We start from the raw sequence: 24199 nt of genomic DNA, 5'->3' as shown, positions 1-24199 counted from the left end.
AGGGGCCCTCATTCTCTCAAAAAAGACAAAGACCGCGTTTGGGGCGGAAGATCCGAGGACTTTATTTCCGGTTACCACCCCTACCCCTCAATTCAAACAGTGATATCAAAAGAATAGGAAAAAAAAATCAGGCCATGAGATTGGCAAGCCCACCTCCCCCCCTCAATCACTCCCAAATCAGGACACACGATTGATGTTTAATTGATGTATATCCCCACTCTTCCTGCTACCCACTCTGTCCAGGGCTCTGGTCTTCCCTGAAGCTTCCACCAACAGGTGGGAAGGGAGGGCGGACCTTGGATAAACCTGCTCTTGGTAGCTTGGTTTTCTGCAAACAGGTTCGGTAGGGGACACGGGGTAGGCTGTCATCACCTCTCTTCTCCAGCCTTCTTCATGGCCCCATTTAACTCCCTAAACCCAACAACATGGTCAGCACATGACTAACACTATGGTCCCTCTGACTTCTCATTCTCACTTCTGCAGCTCTTATAAGACTGCAAAATCTTGATGGCCCTAATGCCAACGTTACCACTTCCCTAGCTTACAACTTCCTTCAGCAGACATCCCTGGCCAGGGTCCCCAACTTCCACAGACTCCTGACCTTGAAGGCTTACACACTAGAGATTTAGGGCTGGAGTGGGGACGGTTTACCCCACCTCTCACTCGAGGTGGGCAATCAGCACCATCATGACAACTCCCCCTAGCAGCCCCAGCACCTCCAGAAGTGACTGCAATGGTGATGCCTCCCTCAACAGCTCAGGCAACACGGACACCGTTGCTACATAGATGAAGCCACCTGCAGTGAATGGCAGAACCCAGCCAGGACCTGTACCACTTGCAACTTCACTGCCCACTGCCCCTCCTTCAGTTAGGAGGGCACAGGCTGTGCCTGCCAGTGCCCCTATTGCCGTCAGTAGTTGCAGACGCATCGCCTGGTGGGCAGAAAAGACAGAAAGGCATTCAACAACATCTAAAGATGATCAGTGGTTAGGCATGTTTGGTGGGGTACAGGTATATATGGGTAGGGTGCATGTCTTTGGGACCTGAAGAATAAGGCAAAAAGAGGAGGATCTAGAATTGACACTTTCTGAAAAACCTAAAAATATCAAAGAGGTTCTTTCCACAGAACTTCTGATTCGGAAGGTCAGGGTGGGGGTCAGTGTAAAACACCCTCATAAACCATACAGATGGTTTGTGGACTAGAATTCAAGAAATACTGAGCCACAGGACAAAGAAACAGAAGTTCTCCCCCCTCGTTTCTAGAGGCTGTATTGTTTGTAACAGTACCAACTTGTCTGAACCTAATGAGAGGCGATCTTGGGTTTTGGGTGGGTGAACAGGAGAGGTAAAGACTGAGGCAATCGTGTCTCGCGCACATCATTACCAACCTGTTTTTTGCTGCACCCAGACTGGACCAGGATGGCAAAGTCCCCAACTTCATGGGGCACTTCATGTAGCAGAACAGTCATTGTGGTCAGGATCCCTAGCCCCCGACCTCCTCTAAATGAAGCACCAATAGCCAGACCATCTGTGAAGTTGTGTGCCAGGTCAGCAGCCAGATTCAGGTACCCTGATACACGCAGATCTTGTACAAGTAAAAAGGAAGACAATGGTTAGAGTCATCTACCACCCCTTGTCCCAGCCCTTCAGCCATTATCACATCTCCCCCCAGAGACCACTTCACATCCAGCCCCTTCATGTTTCTCAGACACCTGCCATTACCCACAGTGTATATTCCATGTGATTTGTGATATCCTTTGCCCAAGTTTATCGATAACCTTGGCCCTCACCTGAACCTTTTTTTTCCTCTTCAGAATTCTGAGGTCTCACTGGCCCATCTTTGAGCCCTGTGCTCCCTCCTCTCCTCTTCCGAGACCCACCTGCTTCCTTTTCTTCTTCCTCTGAGCTCTGTTTCTCCTTTGAAGAACGCTCTGAGGGAAGAAGTTAGTAGAGTGGAGAACAGAAATCTCCAGAAATGTCCTCAAAAGGGAAGTCCCCTCCTGCTGAAGAGCTGTAAGGTAAGGGGATTCTGCAGCAGGCAAGGTGGCTTTCAAGGAAAGCTGTTCATGTACTCACCCTGTCTTTCATGCCCATGACCTCCCTGTGTGTGACCATGAGCGTGTCCATGTCCGTGACTGTGTCCATGTCCTCCTTTCACATGTCTCACAAATTTCTCCACCACAAGAAAGGCAACAATTCCACTGAGGACCCACAGTCCCACAGACAGAATGGGGCCCTGGCCTGGGAATAGAGGCATTGAGACATTAAGGGAAATATGGATTCCAGACTCCTCCTCCCCAAGTTACAGGAGGAGAACAGGGAGGGAAAGACCTCTCTTAACATCCCAATACATCTCCATCCACCCCTTCCTCACCACTGTGGGAGTGTCCATGTCCAGGCTGCTCCAGAGGGTGGTGAGAATGAGGTTCTAGAGGAAGGGGGAGAAAAAGCCAGATGAGTGAACACTCTGTCCAAGGGGCATGCATTTGGGGGAATATTGGAAGGTCAAGGATCACAAAGGATGAAGAACCCTTCTGCCCAGAGAATAAAATATGTTAAGATTTGCAGTAGTGGCCAAAAATCACTTACCCAGGGCATGAGGAATGAGGTGCAGAAAGGCATCTCCCAGGAGCCCACCAGAAGCAAAACTGAGCAAGATCTGGAGCAGAGAGCGGTGCCGGGGGGAGTTTGATTCCACAGGGATAAGGAAGAGGACAAAAAATGGAGCTGCGGAGATCAGCACTGTGGCTCCCAGTGCCTGGTGAGGGGAGAGTCAGGGGTCAAGTGGTGTGGTGTTTCCCAACAATCCAGAACCGGCCCCTCTCTCTCCCAGCCCCTGGGGACTCACATAGGCCCAGAGAGTGACAGTATCCAGGTCCTGCTTGATGCCTGGAGCCCCAGACTCCCCATAGCCTCCATGGCTGTGCTCATGGTCATGTCCATGTCCTCTGTGGTAGAGGCTCTCATGGGATTGGCCATGGCTATGGCCATGGTGCAAATCCTCATGTGAATGTCCATGTTCGTGACCGTGGGTATGCCCATGCCAGATGCTCTCGTGAGTGTGGCCATGGCCATGGGCATGACTGTGTCCATGGTGAAAATCCTCTTGTGAGCGCCTGTGGCTGTGGCCATGGAAGTCTTCGTGCAGGTCCTGGTGCAGGTCGCCATGACCCCCGTGTCCGGCCACTAGCAGCCCCAAGGCCGCCCAGGTCAGCAGTCCCATGGCCACCCAGTGGGGAGCCCCCAGGCCCCTGGCCATCACGCTGACCAGAGGGACAGAGACAGTGACTCCACTTGACCCTCAACTCTACACCTATGCAGGGTCAGTTTTACTCCGTTCGTGCCCTCCGTCCACTTCTATGGGCCGCTCCCCCGTTCCGTTCTGTCCCCACCCACATTGTTCCCAAGACTCGGTCTCTTTATCTCGAACCCCCTCCCGGATGCAGGGCCCTGGGACACCGCTCTAGGCTTTGATCCTCCACTTTATGGACTCTCTGGGCCCTAGTCTCTATGATCCACTAGAAGATGGAAAAGGTCTGGAAAGGACGATAGGGTAAAGCAGGGAATTCTCACCGGCTTCAGGATCTTCTCCTTTCCCGGTTTGCTCGGACGTGGCAGTCCCGCCTCTGGCTCCCGCGAGAACAGGAAGTTCCGCTCCACCTCCGTCCCGATACCTTTACCAAGATGGCGACACACCGGTGGCGGCGAGGCCACGCTGCTCTGGCGCGCATGCGCAGGTGTGGAGGTTATTTGAGGGGAGGCTGGGCGAGGCCGGCTAACTGGGCTGAGGAGACCGCCTCCTCCGTTTCCAACTAGACGAGGGGGCGGGAACTAGCACGGAGACTTCCCGTCTATACCAAGATGGCTGCCATATCGGCGCTGTCATTTTGGTACAGAGCAGAGCGAAGCGCTTAATTCGACCCGGTTCAGGCCAGAGTCTTTTTCTCTGGGGCTTCCTCGTGCTCAGCTAGTCCCCCGGTCAATACGTGGGAATCCCTGGTACCTCTACGGTATCCTTGCATTCACCCAAGAGTCATGTCTTGGGCTGCTCGCCCGCCCTTCCTCCCCCAGCGGCATGCCGCAGGGCAGTGTGGGCCGGTGGGGGTGCGAAAAGAAATGCATTGTGGGGTCGCCTCCCGGTGGCGGCGGCGACGGCCCTGGCTGGATCCCGCGGCGGCGGCGGCGGCGGCAGCAGCCGGAGAACAACAAACCCCGGAGCCGGAGCCAGGGGAGGCTGGACGGGACGGGATGGGCGACAGCGGGCGGGGTGAGTGTCCTAGCGGACGGACCGGCGAACCAGTCACCGCGTTATCTGCGACCCCTCCCCCCCGTCCCCTGGAGCTCTTTCCCTGGCGCTCCCGCCCCCTTGTTTGTAAACATGCGTCCCCTCCCTCCCGAGGGCCTTAGCGCCCTCCCCCACCGGGGCGGGGCGGGGGAGCTTCCGCCCTCCTTAGCTTTGGCTGTTTGAGGCCCCACAATCCAGAGGTCCCGGGCGTGGGATTTGAGTCCTCGAGTTTGGGGACTCTGGTCGTTTGAAGGCAGATTCTGCGTCCTAGGAAGGGTCCCTTCCACCTCTTTTCCTTGCACGCTCTGGCTACACGCTGGGAATGGAGGGGCTGTCAGTTCCACCCCACGTGCTGCCCCACCCACATAAGACATGTCTGGTTTGGGGTGACCAAACGGATTGCTTGGAATTGTCCCTCACTTGAACTATCCTGCCTTTTGTTAACCCCCTCCTCTCACCACAATTAGGAGTTAAACCGTTGTTTGACAACAGGGTGTTTCTGGACTTGAGGATGGGTGGGGTGGGTTGGGTTGGGGTGGGGCGCGGCGGGGGATTAGAGAGAATTAAAGTCTCCAGTTGGATGATCTAAGACTCATTTTCTCTTTTTGTCTTTCTGTCTGTGTGTCTCTGTGCCTGTACGTACCCCTCCCTCAGACTCCCGAAGCCCAGACAGTTCCTCCCCGAATCCCCTTCCCCAGGGGGCCCCTCCCCCTTCTCCTCCTGGCCTACCCCTACCCCCTTCAGCAGCCCCAACCCTTGGAGGTTCCGGGGCCCCACCCCCACCCCCGATGCCACCCCCTCCACTGGGCTCCCCTTTCCCAGTCATCAGCTCTTCCATGGGGTCCCCTGGTCTGCCCCCTCCAGCTCCCCCAGGATTCTCCGGGCCTGTCAGCAGTCCCCAGGTGAGAGGTCGTGGCTCACTGACTGCCTCTCCACTTTCATTTCCTTGTTTTCCTTGTGACCCCAGATCCTTGTGTGAACTTCCCCATGGCCCACTGACCTTCCAGTCCTCTAATCCTGGCAGGCCTGTGGTCCTTGTGAGACCCCTTGCCCTTCCTGAGGTGACTGATCTTTCAGTGCATGCTTCCTTCCCAGCCCTATAAAAGAACCCGATATTCTGATGTCCCTTTCATCTATCAGTTATTTTTCTGCCCTTTTTATCCCATCTGCCATCCTGAGATATATGCCCTTCAGGGCCCCTGTGTTGCACAATTTCAAGGAGAACTGTATGTCTCATTTTTGGGGGGTTGTGCTCCAAGGGTGGCCCTTCACATAGACTGCAATGTAAATAATGTCCTCTGTGATGTGCAATGCAGGGCCCTGCCTAGGTGGTAGGGAATGATTTCCATGACCTCTGAGAGATTCTCCTTCCCAGTGAGTCTCCCTGTGACTTCCCTATTTCCCCCATCCCAGATTAACTCAACAGTGTCGCTCCCTGGGGGTGGGTCTGGCCCCCCTGAAGATGTGAAGCCACCAGTCTTAGGGGTCCGGGGCCTGCACTGTCCACCCCCTCCAGGTGGCCCTGGGGCTGGTAAACGGCTATGTGCAATCTGCGGGGACCGAAGCTCAGGTATGGGGCTCAGAGATCATCGGAAAGGAAGAAAGAGAGTATCTGACATTTACCATCACCTGTGGGATTCCCAGGGGCTCATGGGGTTGCATTGGAGCAAGTGGATGGGAGGAAGCCTGGTGATGACTAAGGGACCTGAAGCTCAGATGTGGGATGGGGGATGGTCAGGGGGAAGAGGGGGCTGGTATAGGGTTTTTGAACAGTAAGGAGAGTGGGACCGGGTCATCCCTCATGTCCTGGTTCCCCATCTGTGTGGATGGATTTAAACTAAGTTTGCTGGGAGGGAAGTTGGCAAGGGACTTGATTGTGAGGGGTCTACATGTGGCCTTGCTGTTGCTGTTCCCATCTCCTTCAAGGCAAACACTACGGGGTTTACAGCTGTGAGGGCTGCAAAGGCTTCTTCAAGCGTACCATCCGTAAGGACCTGACCTACTCGTGCCGGGACAACAAGGACTGCACAGTGGACAAGCGCCAGCGAAACCGCTGTCAGTACTGCCGTTATCAGAAGTGCCTGGCCACTGGCATGAAGAGGGAGGGTAAGGGCCTGCGTCAGCCGGGCTTCCTTGGCTACCCTATGGGAGAGGAGGGAGGAGGTGAAGACTGCAGGAAACTGCAGACTGTACCTCAGGACTGGACTGTTCTCCCTCCTCCTCCAGAGGGCGATATTTGATTTCTCTCTTCCCTCCTCATCAGCTCTTGTCTCTCGAATTCTGCTCTGTTCTCTTGAGTTTCCTTTTTTTAATGGGGCTGCTTCTCTGTGTCTGGCACCCATGACCCCTCCCATCTGGTGCTAGGGTAGGATAACTATTCCTTACCCATGATGAGTTTCTCTGTCTCCCCTTCACTAACCTGAATAGTTCCTCCTCTTTGACCAGTGCTAGTGTGCCTGTGATTTACCTCTCCCTCTCTCTCTGTCTCCCTGTTATCTGTGATTCCTCCTCCAAAGTCTGGGACTCTACTCTTTTGAAGCTGCAGACTTTACTGAAGACCTCAGGGCTGCCTCCCCTTCTCTTTCTCTTATCTTCTTAAGTCTAATGCTGGAATTTTCAGACACTTTAAGGTATCTTGGTCCACTGCCTCATTTTAGAGAAGATGAGCCTGAGGCCTGGTTTTCCTGGGGTCATGCAACGAAAGAGGGGGCAGGGCTGCAATCAGAACCCACAAGTGTGAAGACCCGGGCCAGTGATCCTTTCACTGTGGCTTTGTTGAATCGGAAGAGCACCAGATTTGCAGCCAGGCACACTTGGATTTAGATGGACGACTTGCTCTATGTTATGAGAACTTGGACAAGCTGTCTAACTTCTCCAAGCCCTAAAATTTTCATCTTTAATAACAAAGATAAGAGATCCTGGAATTTTCATAATAATTGAGTGAATGTTAAAATGTATTTGGCACATTTCTTAGACCCTAGGTTTAAATGTTAGTTTTCTTCCTAATTCCTTTATCCTGCCTTCCTCTTCTCCTTCTTGGCTTATTTATATGCTCTTTTATAGCCCCTGCTTCCAGACTCCCTAGTCTACCATTTCTAGTGACTTCTCTAATTTCTATAAATACCTCCTAAGGGCCTCGAGAACCCTGATAAGGCCCTAAAGACATTTCAGAACCTTCACGGCTGACTGTTGACTTTCCACTTTTTCTTCTCCTCCCCTCCCCCCACCCCAGCGGTACAGGAGGAACGTCAGCGGGGGAAGGACAAGGACGGGGATGGGGAGGGGGCTGGGGGAGCCCCCGAGGAGATGCCTGTGGACAGGATCCTGGAGGCAGAGCTTGCCGTGGAGCAGAAGAGTGACCAGGGCGTTGAGGGTCCTGGGGGAACCGGGGGTAGCGGCAGCAGCGTGAGTGATGGGGTCAATCCACTCTCTCTCCTGATGGGGGATGGGGGACGGGAGTCTAGGTTGGTTCTATTTCCCTCTCCCCTCCCTTTACCCTCCATCCCCCCTAACACTGCCTGGGACTGGAAGTGCTGCCAAACAAGGTCTCTCAAACATCTGAGGTGGGTGTGATAGCTTTCTCTGTCCCCAACCCCAAACAACCCAGTGGTAGAACCATGGGCTAGTCCTAAATAAATAATTGTTTTCGCGAATGCCAGAAGAGAAGCCTGACTAATGGGGACTGGTTCAGATGGATTTGAAGGGAGACTCTAGATAAGGAGGTGGTGTCAGAAACCTCTTACAAGGGGGGGCTTCCAGTGTACCTCCAGACCTTCCGTAACTCTTACCCCCCCATCCCCTGCAGCCAAATGACCCCGTGACTAACATCTGTCAGGCAGCTGACAAACAGCTATTCACGCTTGTTGAGTGGGCGAAGAGGATCCCACACTTTTCTTCCTTGCCTCTGGATGACCAGGTCATATTGCTACGGGCAGGTCAGTGACCTTGGATCCCCTTTACCTCTTGATATTTGATCCCTGTTTGACCTTCTGACCTTCAGTGACCCCAGTGCATACTTACATACCAAGGGAGCCAAGTTCATTGATTTCCTCACTTCTTCTCTTCCCCTGATATGCTTTGAATCCCATGGTCTGAGCTCTGGCTCCTGACCCTTGCCGCCCCCCACGCAGGCTGGAACGAGCTCCTCATTGCTTCCTTCTCCCACCGATCCATTGATGTCCGAGATGGCATCCTCCTCGCCACAGGTCTTCATGTGCACCGCAACTCAGCCCATTCTGCAGGCGTAGGAGCCATCTTTGATCGGTCAGTGGCCTTCGGCTAGGCTGGCCTGTAGGTAGAGGGGGTGGGGCTATAGGCTGGTCCGTGTCCAAGGCTGGCTGAGCTGTGACCTTTGAGTGACCTGCAGGTCCCTCTCCAGGGTGCTGACAGAGCTAGTGTCCAAAATGCGTGACATGAGGATGGACAAGACAGAGCTTGGCTGCCTGAGGGCAATCATTCTGTTCAATCCAGGTAAGAGGAGGATTACCCCTGTTTCTCAAGACCAAGGCAACCTTGGAGCCTCCTCTTCTCCGGAGACTCCTAAGTTACCCAGCTATCCCCCTCAATCTGGAACTCTCCCAGCTGACCAAGAAAAACCCACATGCACTGATATGTTCCCCTTTGGCCCTATTCCACAACTTAGCCAGGCATCTGTTAAAGGGCCAGTAGGTGGGGCCCAAAAGGGACATCGTGTGGGCCACATCTCCACATTTGTCCTGATTTGATTTATCTTCCTTCTTCCTCCTTTCTTCCCTGCCATCCCAGATGCCAAGGGTCTCTCCAACCCCAGTGAGGTGGAGGTTCTGAGGGAGAAAGTGTACGCATCACTGGAGACCTACTGCAAACAGAAGTACCCTGAGCAGCAGGGACGGTGAGAAGGAGCTGTGGGGGTGTGGGGTTGTGGGGTGCCATGAAGTTGTGTTCAGGGCCCGTGTGGTTCCAGCTGTCTTCTCCCACCTCTGCTTCAGGTTTGCCAAGCTGCTGCTACGTCTTCCTGCCCTCAGGTCCATCGGCCTTAAGTGTCTAGAACATCTGTTTTTCTTCAAGCTCATTGGAGACACCCCCATTGACACCTTCCTCATGGAGATGCTTGAGGCTCCCCACCAGCTGGCCTGAGCCCAGACCTACACGTGGTACTCCTCACACTTGAGGAGTACACATCTGAGAGGGACTCCAGCCTTGGGGGCACGGTGGGGAGGGGCCGTGTCCTAGAATCTTGGTGGGGTGAGGAGTACGGGGCAGAGTTGAGACCTCCAAGGGGATCCATAAACCCTCCAAGAGGTTTGCTTGATATCCCAAGTCAGAGGGGACCCCAGATCCTTGTGAGGGCTGGACCTCATCCTTCAGTGACCTTGAGTCTCTGAATTTGTCTTGGGTCTGTCATGATTTGGGGTGATTTCTTACCCCCTGCCTGGAACGATCTCTCCTTCCCCCAGCACAAAGCACTGGCCTTGCTCACAGGACCTTGCTTCCTTCTCATCTTGCCTCACTTAGCTACCCATGTGAAGAGAGAAAATGGGAACTCTCCTGGAGATGGATACTGGGGGGCAGGCCCCCCAAACTGATGGACATGGGAGTAGCACTCTGACAGGCTTTCCTCCAGGCCTTGACAGCCTTGACAGTAGCCCAGCAGGTGGGGGCTACTCTGGAAGAGGGAGGAGCCCTGTCACTGTCTCCTGTTCAGAGCCCCCCTCACACTTCACCTCCTGCTGCAGTCAGACTGAATAAAAAGGTGGTGGTGGTTAAGGGGTGGGTGAAGATGTAGGAACCGATCTGCTATTTTTAATTTCCTCTGAGGATAGAGACTTGCAGTTAGACTCAAAGAAGTACTGTACTTTCCCAGGTTGACTAAGAAATGCCAGTGGTGGAGGTGGTGTTTGGGAAAGGCAGGGCCCTGAGATGGTCTGTCCCTGGGGCCCTTCAAGCACTGGCCTTCCCTATCCCCTCCCCCATCTCTTGTCTAACTTGGGGAAGGGGCCTGGGATGTGATGGCAGGGTGGTTTGGTGAGTAATCCTCAGGCCCTTCCTTTCACAGCCTTCCCCCAGACCTGGGCACAGTGTAGACTGGGGACACAGGACCCTGGCCTGAGAATTGAGGGGGGGATGGTCAGCCTGCAGAGATAGGGTGCTGGGGCTGCATGATTTTTGCCTCGCAGCCCTTCTCTCTGGGTTTCCTTTCCCTTCTCTTTCACTCACACATAAAATAGCTTTCAAATTAAAATCGCTGTTTTCTGGACTGAGGTGACTGTGTTGGTGGGGGGGCGCAGCACTGCGTTGGCCGCGTGTGTGTGTGTGTGTGTGTGTGTGGGGCGGGGGGGGGGGGGGGGGCATCCGGTCGGGAGCTGCGGACGAGCTCCCTTGACGCCGCCGCCGAGGTTCCCCGGGGCCTGAGAGGCGGGCACAGGGTGGGGGACACAAGGCGCGCTTTGTCGGGGAGGGGGGAGAGGGTGTGCCAGGCTGGGGGCGGGGCCGGCCGGAGGAGGAAGAGGGGGGCAGCTGATTCTCAAAGGCGCCTTGTTCGCTTGCGCCCTCCTAGCGCCAGCGGGCGGCGGCGCCTCGGCTCGCTCCTGTCTTCTCCGGCCGCGCCACGGGCTCCGGGCAGACCCGGCGCCGTGCCCGTCCGTGGGGGCGCACTGGGCGTTGAGCGCGGCGGCCTCCTCAGGCGTTGCCCGCCCGGAGGCGGCCTCTCGTCCCTGAGTGACCCTGTTTCCCCGGACTCTTCCAACTAGCGTCGACGGGCCCCCTGAGTCCCTTGCCACCTGGGCTCCCGGACTCCCTGACCTCGTCCCCCCATTTTCATCTCCTTGGACCTGATTATCCTGTGTCGGGCTGTACAGTCTCTGGCTCTCTCCGCCCCCAAACTAAGTCCCTCTGCCTCCCCTCTAACCACCTGCCCCCCCCCCCCCCCCCCCCCCGCAGCCGTCGGGTTGCAGGTCTCCAGTCGCTATCTATAGCCTTGTCTATAAATACCCCCACCCCAGGCCGGCTCTGTAATTACACTGGGCGGGGCGAGGGGAAGTAATTATGGAGACCTGTTGGGGGGAGGTAGAGACCCCCAGGCCCGCCTCTCTCCTCCCACAGTGCCCTAAATCCCGCCCAGGACTGCTGAAAAGGGGCTCTGGGCCCTTAACGGGGAGGGAATTGAGGTGGGGGCTTTGACTGGACGTCTGAGTCCTAGAAAAGGAAGGGCAGAGGAAGAGATATTGGGGTTCCCGAAAAAGGAATCGGGGGTATAGGCCATTCAGCCTCTGCAAGGAGCAAGGGTCAGCGAACGAGGGCTGCTGTCTCCCACCGCGCCCCCCCCCCCCAACCAGGTGGAGATCGAGGGTGGGGTTTCCCCTCGGTGGCTGTGGGCGGGCGGTTGGAGGCGGGGGCTGGGCCGGGGGCGGGGGCGGGGTGGGGGCTGTGGGCCGCCGGGGTGGCCGGGGACACACAGGAGCGGCGGCCACTGAGGAAGGAGCAGCGCCAGAGCCCCGACGGCGCCTCGTTGCATGGAGCTGGGCCGCTGAGAGCTGTTGCTACCCGACAGCCTCTGACCTCCGCAGGACCCGGGCGTCCGAGGCTCAAAGCCTGCTCGCACTCTCCTGTCAGCCTTGGGGGCGTTCAGCGCCTCCGGCCGCCCGCAGGTCCTTGGGACCGGGCGTTCGGGTCGCCAGCCATGGAGCGGTGCAGCCGCTGTCATCGCCTCCTCCTGCTGGTACCGCTGGTGCTGGGGCTGAGCGCCGTCCCTGCCTGGGCAGGTAAGAGGAGTCCGACGCCTGGGTTCTTGGAGTCAGGCTGCAGCTCTGAGTACCCCCCTGGGTAGGAGATAGCTGATGCCTGAGGCAGAGCTTCTAAGTTCAAAAAGGGGATTTAGGGGGCTAAGGGTCCAGACTCGAGGGCAGGTCACTCGGTTCCCTTGGAACAAAGATAGGGATCTCTTTGCCTCCTTGGAGTAACTGGGAGAGGGCAGGTAAAGCTGAAAGGTGGAGGCTCACCTAAAGAGGGGACTGGATGCTGAGGTACTCTGGGAGAGCCAAAGCTGGCCAAAGCTGGTGCAGTCCAGCCAATGCTGGGGTGGCCAGGTGGATGCCAGTGTTGATGGGTGAGGACGGTGTGTATATCTTCCAGGCTTTCTATCTATATGTCTGGGGTGAGGGGCGAGCATCTGTGGGTCAGAGCAGAGCCTAGTGAGTAGAGAAAGAAGGGATGCCTGGACTGTTTGTCCCACTGGCTTCTCCGACAGGATCCCCTTCCCCCTCCCTGTGCCCTCGATGCTGCCACGCGGCTGGCTCTGGGGAGCACTGGGGCTGGCTGCCAACAGGACGGCCGCTGGACAGGCTGGGATCAGGTGTCTGAGGCGAGAGCCAACTCTTTGCATTCCTGCCCCACCCCTCCCCCTCTGGCCAGCGGGGCTCCCCTGGGACCCTGGTGTCCACCACCCCAATCTTTTCCTTCTTTTTCCCAGGATCCAGAAGTCCTGGCACCTAGGAAAGGGATTTGATGTCAGACAGGAGGGGGCTGGGAGCACCTGGGTCCTAAGCAGGCAGGAGCCAGCCTCCCACTCATAGAAACACTAGAGGATAATTTGCATATAACTCCACCATTCATTTCTTCTCTGATCTGGAGAGAAAATAGTCAGAATAGCAGCATAAAGGATTTAGATTAGATTACAGAAGGAAAAACTTTCAAGATGTGAGGAGGATGAGGCTGAGGGACTGGAAATTGAAGTGTGTGATGTTTCTGGACTCTTGGAATCTTTCTTAAGGAGGAAAGGAACCCTCTAGCATGGAGGCAGGGGATGGCTGAGATGACTGTCTCTTGTTTTGGGGCTGAGGGGCTAGAGATGGGACTCTGTAGGTAGATAGGCTAGTGTGGACTTCATTAGAGTAAAAAATGGGGCATTTGGGGGCCAAAGGTAGAATGGTGGGGGTGATGGGGCTACTAGTGGGGAGCGTGTGGGGCAGACTGAAGCTGGAGTCAGTGGGGCACGTATGTGGCCTGAGGTGGGCAGATGGGTGGGCAGACCTGTGGGCAGACCGTCTATAGGATGGAACTGTACTCCTGTGGGGTTTGGTGAAAGGCGGGAGCCTCTCAGGTCTCCTTGGCCTGGGGTCTCTGTGAGTCTCTGTCTCTCTGTCTCACTCACCCTTCCTTTCTCAAAGCGGCCCTTGTGTGTTGGTGTTTGCGGAGCTGCCACACTCAGGGGCCAGGCTAAGGCGGGGGGGTGGGTGTTGGTGAAGGGGAGGGCACGGCCGTGGTTTCCCCGTGCCTGGACTCAAAGGGCCTTTTCTCTGCCTGTCCGCCCCACCTCACCCACCCCACCCAGCTCTCCTCTCCTGATCACTCTGGCCCCTGCCCTGCACCATGCTTCTGTGAAAATTTTGCTGGACTTTTTTTGGGAATTTTTCCAATCTGGAGCTGATGGCGTGAGGAGTGCGAGGGAGAGGTGACCTTTGTATTCCCGGGAGTGTGAGCCTTGGGAAGCTGAATTCAAGGTGGATAGGGCTGATGGCCTGGGTCTTGAATCTTTGGATCCAAGAGGTGGGGGTGGTGGGGCAGGGTTGAAGTTCCAGGTGTGGGGAGCTTGCCCGGGTTTTGGGCAAGGACTCTGATGGGATCCACAGATGTGTGGCTCAGGGCCCTGGACCTGCTCCGGCTCCTCGTGGCAGCTTCAGCTCCCACCCCCGCCCCCCAGCCCATCTCCCAGCCAGGGGTATAGACGCCTGGGGTGGCTCTTTCTGCTCTCTCCTTCCTCAGCGTGGTCCTCCCCACCTCCCTAAACACGGAACTGAAGCAGCCCGAAGCCCTGTTCCCTTAGATCTGCCTCTCTGCTCCCTGCCTGGTGGCCCCCCTGCACCTCCTGTGCCCAGGATGATTGATTGCCCAGATGTTGTTTGTGCTGGAGATATGGGAAAGAGGCCAGAGACCCAGGGACCAAGAGATATAGAAAGGGAGTGAGAGAGGGAGAAAGACAGGGAGACACAAAGATCAATAGATGTGGAGACAGGGAGAGTAAGACGGAGAGAGAGAAGGGGAGATGGTGGAGAGTAGAGATTCATAGGCTGAAAGACAAAGACCAGAGGAGACTGAGTGAGACACACTGAGAGGGAGAGGGGCAGGGGTCACATGGAGCTAAATACAGGGCCAGTGCTGCCCTTTCCCAGGTGACTCTGATTTCCCGTCCATTTAAGGGGCATTCAGAGACAAGTAAGGAAGAGGTGACCTTTCTTTTCAGGGAGTTTGAGCCCCAGGAAGTGGAGTTCTAGATCCCAAATACCCCCATATCTTGGCCATCCTGAGGGTGTGTCCCTTCTCCTGATCCTTATGGACTTTCCCAGGTGCACCCCCTGTGGATGTGCTCCGGGCCCTGAGGTTCCCCTCCCTTCCTGATGGTGTCCGGAGGGCGAGAGGCATCTGTCCAGCTGATGTGGCCTACCGAGTGTCCCGACCTGCCCAGCTCAGTGCACCCACCCGCCAGCTCTTCCCAGGTATGGGTGACATGGTGAACTAGTGAGAGCTGGGGTAGGTCATGGGGTGGGGTCTGGAATCAGACACCAGAAGGGAAGGGTTTTCTGGCTCTTTGTGCCTCTCATTCCACCTGGTTATGTCTCTCCCGGGTACCAGGAGGTTTTCCCAAAGATTTCTCATTGCTGACTGCTGTCCGGACCCGCCCTGGCCTCCAGGCTCCCCTCCTGACTCTCTATAGTGCCCAGGGTGTCCGACAGCTGGGCCTGGAGCTTGGCCGACCCTTCCGCTTCCTGTATGAGGACCAGACTGGAAGGCCTCGACCCCCCGCTCAGCCAGTCTTCCGAGGCCTCAGCCTAGCAGATGGCAAGTAAGTCAGTTTGCTCCTCTGGTCTGCCTGGACTACACCTTCAGGAGCTCCTCTCTGGCCAGTGCCCCAGAACCCCTACTCCCTAAACTAGGAAACCTGCCAACGTTTTTGGCCACACGTCACCAACCTAGCGACACTTCAAGCCCAGGTTTTGGGCTTCAGCTACTTCAAGCCCAGATTTTGGGCTTTAGAGTTTAAATCCTTGCCTGTGCCTTAGGCAAGTTACTTAACTGTTTTAAGTCTCAGTTTCTATGGGCTGTAAAATAGGGATGAGAATCATGAGAATCAAATGAGAAAAGTAGTGCCTGGTGCATTGTAAACACTCAACAAATGGTAGCTGTTATGATGCTACTACGATTACTATCATTGGCTCCAACCTTTCCATCAATTGCTCCCCAGCCCTGTTGACTCCCTGCCCCCCGTCTGTCAGTCACTTGAACCGCTCCCTCCATGACCAGGTGGCACCGTGTGGCAGTGGCTGTGAAGGGCCAGTCTGTCACCCTCATAGTTGACTGCAAGAAGCGAGTCACCCGGCCTCTCCCCCGAAGTGCTCGTCCGCTGTTGGACACCCATGGAGTGATTATCTTTGGTGCCCGTATCCTGGATGAAGAAGTGTTTGAGGTAACAAACAGAACAGAGGTATTTCTGGTCTCATATCTTGTGTCTGTTCCCCTTCTGGGACCAGTACTCCATTTTCTTATGCCGTGACCCTTCATTTGACCTCTTATGAGTTTGTATTTCCATATCCTATCCTCAGGGCTGATTTTCTATGTAGGAGAAATAGGTGCCCATGTATATGGCAGGACAGATGTCTCCATCAGTCTTCATCAGTCCGCCTATCCATTCATCTCTTTAACTAATATCTCTATCTGCACCCACCCATTCATTTACTCATGTAATTCCCACCCATTCATTTATGTGCTCACACACTAATCAAGCATTCAGGTTTGTATCCACACGCTTGCCCATCTTCCTCTGCCCTGCCACTTTCTTCTTCACTCATCCATCAATCTATCCATCTTGAACCCATCCATTAGTTCCTTCATTCATCCACCCACCCAGCCCATCTACCCATACATATGAGGATGCATGTATTCATTCATCCACTCATTCACCCACCTATATCCTCACCCAACCACTCTCCATCCAATCATTCATTCATTCACATGTTCCCTTCCATCCACCTACCTACCTACCATTCTGTTTCCTCTATTTCTCACCTCCATTTATCTACCCACCAATTCTTTCATTCATTCATTCGCTCATTCACCATCCACCAACCCTCCAGCCAGTGGTGCATTTGAGCCCCCATCCATCCATCCATCCATCCATCCATCCATCCATCCATCTATCCTCTCACCTAGCCAGTCAATATTCTCTGAATACCTGCTGTCCCAGTTTCAGGGGGAACACAGAAGAGTAATATAAGGTCTCTATTATTCTTAGCAGCTCCTGGCTCCTCTTTGAAGATGAGACAATAACCCCAAACTACAATATAAGGCAGGGTGTGCTAAGTACCATGTGTGGGCACAAGTAAATGCCATTGGAATTCAAAAATGGCTTCCCTCTCCCCCATTTCTAGAGGTTCTGAGAATTATCATCATCACTGCCATTGGCAGGTCAAAGCAACTAAGGTTGGGCCATTGTTTCCAGGGCCTTTGTGAAAAAGTTGATGCATTACCATAGGGGCAGGAGGTAGGCAAACAGTGTTGGACTTAGAGTTGGAATGTTTGAATTCTAGTCTTGAGTCTACCATTGAAAGTGACCTTGGGGGCAGTCATTGTCCCTTTGAGCTTTTCTGAATGGAATATATCAGACAATAGGCGTAAATATCCTTATCCTACTGACTTTCCCAGTTGTTGTGAAGGTCCAATGGGATTATGGATGAGAAGGTCTTTTGAAAACTGAAAAGGCTGATAATGATCTTCTCCCATTATGTTGTTTTACATAGGATTGGCTCTTACCTTGTGTCCCAAACTCTACCTTCTGTTTCTCTCTGAGGCCCTCTCTGCCTCCCTCCATTGGTGTTTCTTCCTTGTATCTTTGCAGGGTGACATCCAGGAGCTTGTCATTGTCCCAGGGGTGCAAGCTGCCTACGAATCCTGTGAACAGAAGGAGCTGGAGTGTGAGGGAGCTTGGAGGGAGAGACCTCAGAAACAACACTCTCACAGGGCCCAGAGATCTCCAAAGCAGCAGCCACCAAGACTTCATAGGCCACAAAATCAGGAACCCCAGCGACAGGTGAGAGAACTGGGTGAACCCCAAACCACAGCATACCCCAGGGAGGGAAGGTACCCATACACCTCTCCAGGGCAATTCCCCCAATGTTCCAGAGCTCCCCATACTATTTTGGGCTCCCATCCTCCCCTCCACTAGGGCTGCTCCCTAACCATACCTCCCTATTCTCATCACTCCCTCCTCCCAGTCCTCATTCATCAACCTTTTTATTTTCAATTAAAAATAAAAAGTGTCATTATGAAGAATTCATGGCTGGGAGCTGTGTCCCCTGCTCATGTCTCCTTTCCTCTGCCAGTCTTTCTGGGACTGTGTCCTTGGGTTTCCCATCCCTTCCTTGAATTAAGAGATTGGGGGACAGTGTGTATGTGTGTGTGTGTGGGAAGATTTCGGGACAGAGGATGGCAGATGGGAGAGCATGGAAGGGGAGAGACAGAACGAGCGAGAAGGAAGCTGTTATGGTAAGACCTAGGAAGAGAAATGGGAAGGAGCAGGAGATAGAGAAAATCCCAGAGGAGGGCTGGGTCTATGGGATTCTGTGTAGGAGCCCAGTCTCTGGCCCCCTGCATATGGAGATGCAGAGTAAGGGGCTGTGGGGGAGGGGAGGGAAAGGAATTCTGGATTGGGTAGGGTCCAGATGGTTAGGGGTGAGATATGATCTGGGGTCAGTGGTCTGAAGTTTAGATGGTCAATCTCTTAATCATGTCTCTGCTTCTGTCCCACATGTGGGATCCACCCCCCCCTTCCCACCTCTCCGCATCTTCTCCTGACCCCCTGACCTCTCCTTTCATCCTCAACTCCTACCCTTTTTTCCAAATTCCCACACTATCTCATTTCCCTCTCCTCACTCTTGCACCTCTACCTCTTCCTACTATTCCCACTGCCCCTTCCCGAACCCCAGCCCACTGAGTCTTTCTTCTATGACTACGAGACCCCCTATTACGATGAGATGACTACAGGGACGACCCCTGATTATCAGGTAAACTTGAGGGACCCCATCAGTTCTCCCCTTCCTCCTACCACCCCTTGCAAACATCTCCTATGACACCTTCCTCCCCTCTTAACATGTGGGAAGAGACATTATATATTTAGATTATAGGAGTTTCCTCACTGCCCCCTCCCATGTCTCTCTGCTGCAGAGGCCACCGAGCCCCAACCGCAGGGCGCTCCCTTCCCCCAGGGGGCGTCGGACCCCTCCCAGAAAGCCTACCCCACCTGCCAAGAGGTCAGCAGCCCGGCAGGCGCCCCCCTCACCAGGCCGGAGGCCCTCTCGAATTGGAGGTTCTGGCCAAGCACGGGGCCATCCTCCCCCCTTCCGACGCCCAGCTCGGCGGGCAGCTCCCCCCACTGCCCGGGCCCCCCCCAGGACCAGAGGAAGCGGTTACCAGCAGGTAGAGCTGGGGCATCCAGATCTGTGCCCCCAAACCTCTATGACCTCGGAGATTCACTCTCCCCAAACTGTCCCCCCTCCGAAGGGGCTGCAAGATCTGAGATAACCCCCACCCCCCAGCACAGACAGACATTGCCCATGGGGTGAGGGGGTGGGGGGACAAGGTGCTGCTTTGCCTCCTTTCCCGCTAACCTTTCTCCTTCCTTTCCCACCCCATGCTACTCTTCCCCTTCCCCTTGGGGTTAGGATCCCACCCCAGGTGGAGAGGAAGGAACCCTGGAACCAAGCCCTTTGCCACCCCATGAGGAGGTAACTTCATCCCCAACCCTAACCCCCGCTGGGGGTAGTGGGCATCTGTGACTCACCCCCCTTGCCCCATGTCATCTTGGTGAATCAGCCATTCCTCTGGCCGGAGGGTTCTTTGTCACATCCATTTGTGGCCTTCCAGTCACTCCAGACCTATTGGTCTGCTTGTCTTTCTAAGTATGGCCATTTTTCTTCAGTGTCCATGTCTCCTTCCATTCTTTGATTCTGGAGTAACCTCTCCATGTTGATGTCAAAAAGTTTTATTTTCTGTATTGTATTTCTCTTCCCAGGAGTCATTTTCTGTCCAGTGCTGTCACATTTTCTCTTCTCTCAGTTTTTCCATCCATTTCTTTGTTCTCTGGAATCCTTTGTCTACCATTATCTCTATGGACTGTTTACTCTGTGTCCAGCCCTCCGGCCATCCTTCTTTCTTCTTGTAATTTATCATTTCTTCCCACCAGGCCCATTTTTGGGGCATCCCTCCTCATTTTGGGTCTTTGATGGCCTTCCCCTTTCTATGCAACCATTTCCCTTGCTCTTCTTGGGGGAAAAACTCCAGTCCCAGTTACCCTCAGAATCCTTTAAGGCTAGAAGTTGCCACACCCTTGGGTCCAGGGAAAACCTCCTCTCAGCCCTAATGCCCCCATCTACCCCTCTCCCTCCCCATCCCCGGGAAGGAGCAGACAGATCTCCAGGTCCCCTCCACAGCCGACAGGTTCCTGACAGAGGACTATGGGGAGGGTGGCACAGACCCCCCAGCAGGGCCCTACGATTACACATATGGCTATGGGGACGATTATCGTGAGGAGACGGAGCTTGGCCCTGCCCTGTCTGCGGAGACAGCCCACTCGGGAGCCGTAAGTGAAAGGAGCTCCTCTTCCATTCTTGACCTCCAGTGGTAGCTCTAAGAATTGCTTCCTGTTGTTTTTGATTCTTGTCTGTTGGCTGCAAGCTACTTCCCATTGATGATTTGCCATTTTCTGTTCATATAAGTTGTATATGTTGCTTGAAAGGATTACTTTCTGCTTTCTCTTGCCAAATACCTTGCTTTGTGACTCCTCATGGATTCCTCTTCCCAGGGAAATTGGTATTTTCTTTCTTTTTTAATCCTATGGCCACCTCCTGTCTTTCTTGGCCACTTTCTGTCTTAATAAAGCTGTATTTCAGAAAGCTTTTGGTCACTAAGCCCCTACTTTGTGTCCGTTTTCAGTCTGTCTCCATCATTTCTTCTTGGTAAAAACAATTTCTTATCCATGTTGCTGCCAAATGATCTAACTTCCTGTGTCATATTTTCTAACCTACAGCCACTTCCTGTCTGCCCTTTCCTGTCTTCTCTGGCCATGGCCATCTTGGTGACTGTGAAAATTTGTACTGAAAGGAACTTATTTATGTTTTGCTTCTGGTTTTTCATGCTGTCTTCATTAGCTTTCCTTTGCTAATAAGCCACTTCCTGTGTGTCTCAGGTCATCCAAATCCAAAAAGTTTCCATTGTGGGCCTAGATATTTGTCATGGCTACCTCCTGTGTGTTCTAGCCTCAATGTTTGTATTTTCTGGAAGAATCACATTTCATTGTAATAATCCCCTTTCCAGGAGTCACTTTTTATCTGTTTTGTGAACTTCTTCTTTCTCTTGGTCATGGTAGCCATGTTGTTGTTGAAGGTCCACTTCCTGGATCCTCTTTTCTTAGCTGTTTCCTGTCTGTCCAACCACTTCCTGTTTGTCGAGTTCATTTTCTAGCTATCTTGGCCATGTTTAATTTTTCTTGGCCCTGGCATCATTCTTGTTTCCAAGTGTTTGTCCCTTTGAAATGTCTCCCTTAATTGTTTCCCAGGTCTTCGACCACTCCCTCTCAGTTGGGATATTTCCTGTCTACTCCATTCATCTTTTGCTTGCCTTGCAATTAGAGCTGGCTCCTCTACACTGCTGCCTCATCCCACACTTCCCTTCTCTAATATTGCCACTCTGAACCCTCTGCTGCCTTTCCCTTTTGCTGCTTTTTGGAAATTTGGGGTTGATCTGGGATATGGGAAAGTTCAGAAGTTGGTCATTGCTGTTTGGCAGGATGGAGGTGGAGGGGTACATTCTGAAGATCTTTGCTGGGAGAGTTGGGGGTGTTGGGGAATGATTTCCATTCTTCCCATCCTTATCTTGGTTTTGGCCTTAGTGTTGGGAGTGGACATCTGAGAAGTGTAGAAAAGCAAGAACTGGTGGGCTTGGAGTATATATGAGGGCCAAAGGAAGGGTGTAGTGTCCCTCTTGGGAGAAGAACGGGGCCGGGGGAGTCTGCTCTGGGGCTTGAGCAACAGTCCAAGAGCTGTATTTTTCCAAAAAAAAAAAAAAAACAGTTATGAGGTCTGAGTTTGGCATATCAGGGGGGCCTGATATCCAAATCTATTTAGAGTATGGATGTTTAATCTCTGGAGAGTTTTGAACTTTGTGAACCCCTTGAAATTCTAAGAAAAATTCTGTGCACAAAGGTGTACACCTTTTCTTTTCTGGAAAAGACTTCGTGGATTATATCTGATTCTCATATGGATCCATGCCCTCCCTCCAAACCCAGATAAAATCAATCCACAATCTTAGAGAGATTCTTATTTGGTGGATTGGGGTAAGGGTAAGGATGTTGATGTTTTCTTAAAGTTCTAAGTATTCCTGGGGTCAGAGAGAGTTTGGGGGAGGTTGGGGAGTTTGGAATCCCAGAAAGGGTTGGGGTGAAAACCTTCCTGAAAGAGGTCCTAAGGGAGATGAGGAAGTGTATTTGCTAAGGTGGGGCTGGGAATTGGGAGGTGGAGGGCCCTGAGGTCTCCTTGGAAGGCTTGGGAGGTCTGGGAAGAGGGAGTCTTAGGAGAGGGCTGGGGGATTTTGGGGGTAGGGTTAGGGAGGTGTCCAGAGGATCTGGGAATGAAAGAAAGTAGGAGTTAGGATGGGGGTAGTATTGGTGTCCTGGGTGCTCACCGGTCCCACTGGGGGTTACATGTGTGTCTTCTTCAGGCTGCCCGTGGACCCCGGGGGCTGAAGGGAGAGAAGGGGGAACCTGCGGTGCTGGAACCTGTAAGTTGGTCTGTTGATCACTGAGCTGAAGGCAGGGGGAAGAAGAAAAGGAGGTGGGTTGCTAGCCCTGTAGCCTCTGACTTTCAACCTTTGGCTCTACAGGGTATGCTGGTGGAGGGGCCTCCTGGCCCAGAAGGCCCTGCGGTGAGTCTAGCTGTGACCTTTAGCCTCCATTCTTTTCTCAGAGACCCTACTTACACAATCATCTTTGCCTTCTCCACATATGACCAGGCTTCCTTCTTGGAACTCTGGAGAATCCTTCCAAAGCTTCCAAGATCCTCAAATCTCTTTTATAGAGACCACTCTTCAGCCACATACCCCTCTTCTATGTGAATGCCACACCTGACCCACTCCTCATTTGTTCCTCAGGGGTTGATTGGTCCCCCTGGCATCCAGGGCAACCCAGGCCCAGTTGGAGACCCTGGCGAGAGGGTAAGGGGGCAGCGTGTGTGCACATGCACGTGTGTGTGTGTGTGTGTGTGTGTGTGTGTGTGTGTGTGTGTGTTATGAGGGAAGGGCTGCATAGGAGCCTCTAGAACCCAATGGGGGCACCATGCTCAATAACTCCTCATTAGCAGATTGATTAATGAACAAAGGGCTGGTGTGCTCTCCAACACCCAGAAAGGAGGACAGGCTCTGGATGGGGAGGGGAGTAATCTGGTGTCTCCCTCTCATTTTTCTCTGTGGGAGTGGGAGGGTTCAGGAAAGATCTAGAAAAGTCTACATTTATCCTGTAGACGGATTCACAATGATGCCAGGACCCTAACATTCCCTACCTATCACCTATCCTCATTTTCTCCCCACTCCAGGGCCCCCCTGGCCGAGCAGGGCTCCCTGGATCAGATGGGGCCCCTGGACCTCCTGGCACATCGCTCATGCTCCCAGTGAGTTGTCTTCTGGGCTTTGGAATGGGGAAGGTAGGGGAATCATGTTCTGTCACCAAGAACCAGAAGACCAGGAGAGCAAAGGAAGATTCTCTAAAGACCATCAACTCAAAGAGATTGATCTTTGAGGTGGATGGACTAGATCTCATTAGATGACCTGGAACCAAACATGGATCATCTAGAACTGGGCAGAAAATCCTATATTTCAGGAAGTCTAGAACTTCTAAAAACTCTAGGAGAGTTTTCCCAGAGGAAGAAGCCAGAGAGTAGGGGAGGAAGATGCGAGTAGTTTCTGAAAATCTCTATGTGATTATCTGGAAAACTTCTGTGGGAGACAGTGGAGGAAGGCATGGGGTGGGGCTGTCCCCGAACCTGGGAGATGGGGCAGAAATTCTGGATGAAGCCTCTGGTTGGGAGAGTCACATGGGTTTCCTGGAAGAGAACCTACACCTTCCTCTCTCTCTGCCCCTCAGTTCCGGTTTGGCAGTGGTGGGGGTGACAAGGGCCCTGTGGTAGCAGCCCAGGAGGCTCAGGCCCAGGCGATACTGCAGCAAGCACGGGTAAATAAGGCTGGAGGGGCATGGAGGGCAAATGAAGACTTTAGGAGGGATTGAAAGGGTAGGTTGGAGTAACTGTGGAGGAGGGTAAGGTCTGGGTTGGTTTGAGGCTGAGAGTAAGGTTTGGGGGAATACAAGGAGTGGAAGTGCAAATTTGGAAGGTGGAAGGTGTACTGGGGTTGGGAGTTTCCAGCTACCTCTTCCTCAGCTCTGCTGTGTCCCCTGCTTCCCTAGCTGGCACTCCGAGGACCCCCAGGCCCCATGGGATACACAGGCCGCCCTGGACCCTTGGTGAGTGAGTGGGGTATTGGGGTATGGAGTTCTTTGTGTGTGTGGGGGGGGTAGGGATAGTTCTAGAAAGGGACCATGTTGAAAGTTATTTTGCTTATTTTGGGGAGAGCTTTGAAGTCACTGTTGGGTGTATCATTTAACATAGCCACCTCTCTTCTCTGTCACAGGGACAGCCTGGGAGCCCTGGCCTGAAAGGAGAATCTGGAGACCTAGGACCTCAGGTGACAAGCCCCACCCATTTGATCCCCCATCCAGGGCCTCCCTTTCTGTCTATGCCCTTTAACCCTGCCCCTGACTCTCCCTCACCAGGGCCCCAGAGGACCTCAAGGCCTCACAGGCCCTCCTGGCAAGGCTGGGCGAAGGGTGAGTGGGGGTGTGGTGGG

The 24199-nt window shown here is 53.7% G+C and overlaps 4 protein-coding genes across 13 annotated transcripts in view; 2 read left to right on the top strand and 2 right to left on the bottom strand.

The window, feature by feature from the left end:
* Positions 1-24199, bottom strand: part of RPS18 (ribosomal protein S18) — a 193827-nt gene that overhangs the window by 54603 nt on the left and 115025 nt on the right. The window lies entirely within an intron of this gene.
* SLC39A7 (solute carrier family 39 member 7) lies at positions 38-4139 on the bottom strand. Its single transcript, XM_060614288.3, has 9 exons — positions 4027-4139; positions 3574-3674; positions 2849-3263; positions 2590-2758; positions 2375-2428; positions 2077-2241; positions 1791-1931; positions 1389-1585; positions 38-932 (listed from the first exon to the last, which is right to left on the bottom strand). The coding sequence occupies exons 3-9, from the start codon at positions 3257-3259 to the stop codon at positions 660-662; spliced, it is 1410 nt and encodes a 469-aa protein (XP_060470271.1). The 5' UTR covers positions 3260-3263; positions 3574-3674; positions 4027-4139; the 3' UTR covers positions 38-659.
* Positions 4036-10520, top strand: RXRB (retinoid X receptor beta). Of its 4 annotated transcripts, none has more exons than XM_060614259.3 (10): positions 4036-4267; positions 4940-5187; positions 5699-5855; positions 6212-6391; positions 7518-7690; positions 8091-8220; positions 8416-8548; positions 8664-8755; positions 9050-9155; positions 9253-10520. In XM_060614259.3, exons 1-10 carry the CDS (start codon positions 4036-4038, stop codon positions 9398-9400), a joined length of 1599 nt encoding a protein of 532 aa, XP_060470242.1. In that variant the 3' UTR covers positions 9401-10520. The 4 variants fall into 4 exon arrangements, with proteins under 4 accessions (XP_060470242.1, XP_060470241.1, XP_078302931.1 ...); XM_060614258.3 differs by having other exon boundaries at positions 8652-8755; XM_078446805.2 differs by having other exon boundaries at positions 4940-5346.
* COL11A2 (collagen type XI alpha 2 chain) overlaps positions 11218-24199 on the top strand; it is a 29350-nt gene continuing 16368 nt past the window's right edge. Inside the window, exons 1-17 of one of the 7 annotated variants that reach the window (XM_081795731.1) lie at positions 11218-11611; positions 11876-12024; positions 14605-14754; positions 14891-15101; positions 15560-15722; positions 17151-17342; positions 18238-18315; positions 18973-19035; positions 19710-19889; positions 22025-22084; positions 22187-22228; positions 22454-22516; positions 22894-22968; positions 23442-23528; positions 23760-23816; positions 23984-24037; positions 24126-24179. In XM_081795731.1, the coding sequence (XP_081651857.1) occupies positions 11943-12024; positions 14605-14754; positions 14891-15101; positions 15560-15722; positions 17151-17342; positions 18238-18315; positions 18973-19035; positions 19710-19889; positions 22025-22084; positions 22187-22228; positions 22454-22516; positions 22894-22968; positions 23442-23528; positions 23760-23816; positions 23984-24037; positions 24126-24179 (1611 nt within the window). In that variant the 5' untranslated portion in view covers positions 11218-11611; positions 11876-11942. Of the gene's footprint in view, positions 11612-11681; positions 12025-14604; positions 14755-14890; positions 15102-15559; positions 15723-17150; positions 17343-18237; positions 18316-18475; positions 18941-18972; positions 19036-19709; positions 19890-22024; positions 22085-22186; positions 22229-22453; positions 22517-22893; positions 22969-23441; positions 23529-23759; positions 23817-23983; positions 24038-24125; positions 24180-24199 lie in introns of those variants that run through there. The other 6 variants (XM_060614234.3, XM_060614236.3, XM_060614237.3 and 3 more) reach the window with 6 other exon arrangements.

Source organism: Panthera onca, chromosome B2 (genome assembly GCF_046562875.1).
Source record: "Panthera onca isolate mPanOnc1 chromosome B2, mPanOnc1 haplotype 2, whole genome shotgun sequence".
Classification (NCBI taxonomy): Eukaryota; Metazoa; Chordata; class Mammalia; order Carnivora; family Felidae; genus Panthera; species Panthera onca.
The sequence above is the reverse complement of the archived record's forward strand: the minus strand, read 5'-3'. Positions and strand labels throughout refer to the sequence as shown.

Bases quoted from the DNA above. Each gene is read 5' to 3' on its own strand.
- SLC39A7 (XM_060614288.3), bottom strand. From the start codon at position 3,259: ATGGCCAGGGGCCTGGGGGCTCCCCACTGGGTGGCCATGGGACTGCTG. The intron at 2,429-2,589 runs GTAAGTGATTTT...CCCTTCCTCTAG, and splicing joins CCTCATTCCTCATGCCCTGG to AACCTCATTCTCACCACCCT. The intron at 933-1,388 runs GTTGGTAATGAT...TCTGCCCACCAG, and splicing joins CTGGGTGCAGCAAAAAACAG to GCGATGCGTCTGCAACTACT.
- RXRB (XM_060614257.3), top strand. From the start codon at position 4,036: ATGTCTTGGGCTGCTCGCCCGCCCTTCCTCCCCCAGCGGCATGCCGCA. The intron at 5,856-6,211 runs GTATGGGGCTCA...ATCTCCTTCAAG, and splicing joins CTGCGGGGACCGAAGCTCAG to GCAAACACTACGGGGTTTAC. The intron at 9,156-9,252 runs GTGAGAAGGAGC...CCTCTGCTTCAG, and splicing joins TACCCTGAGCAGCAGGGACG to GTTTGCCAAGCTGCTGCTAC.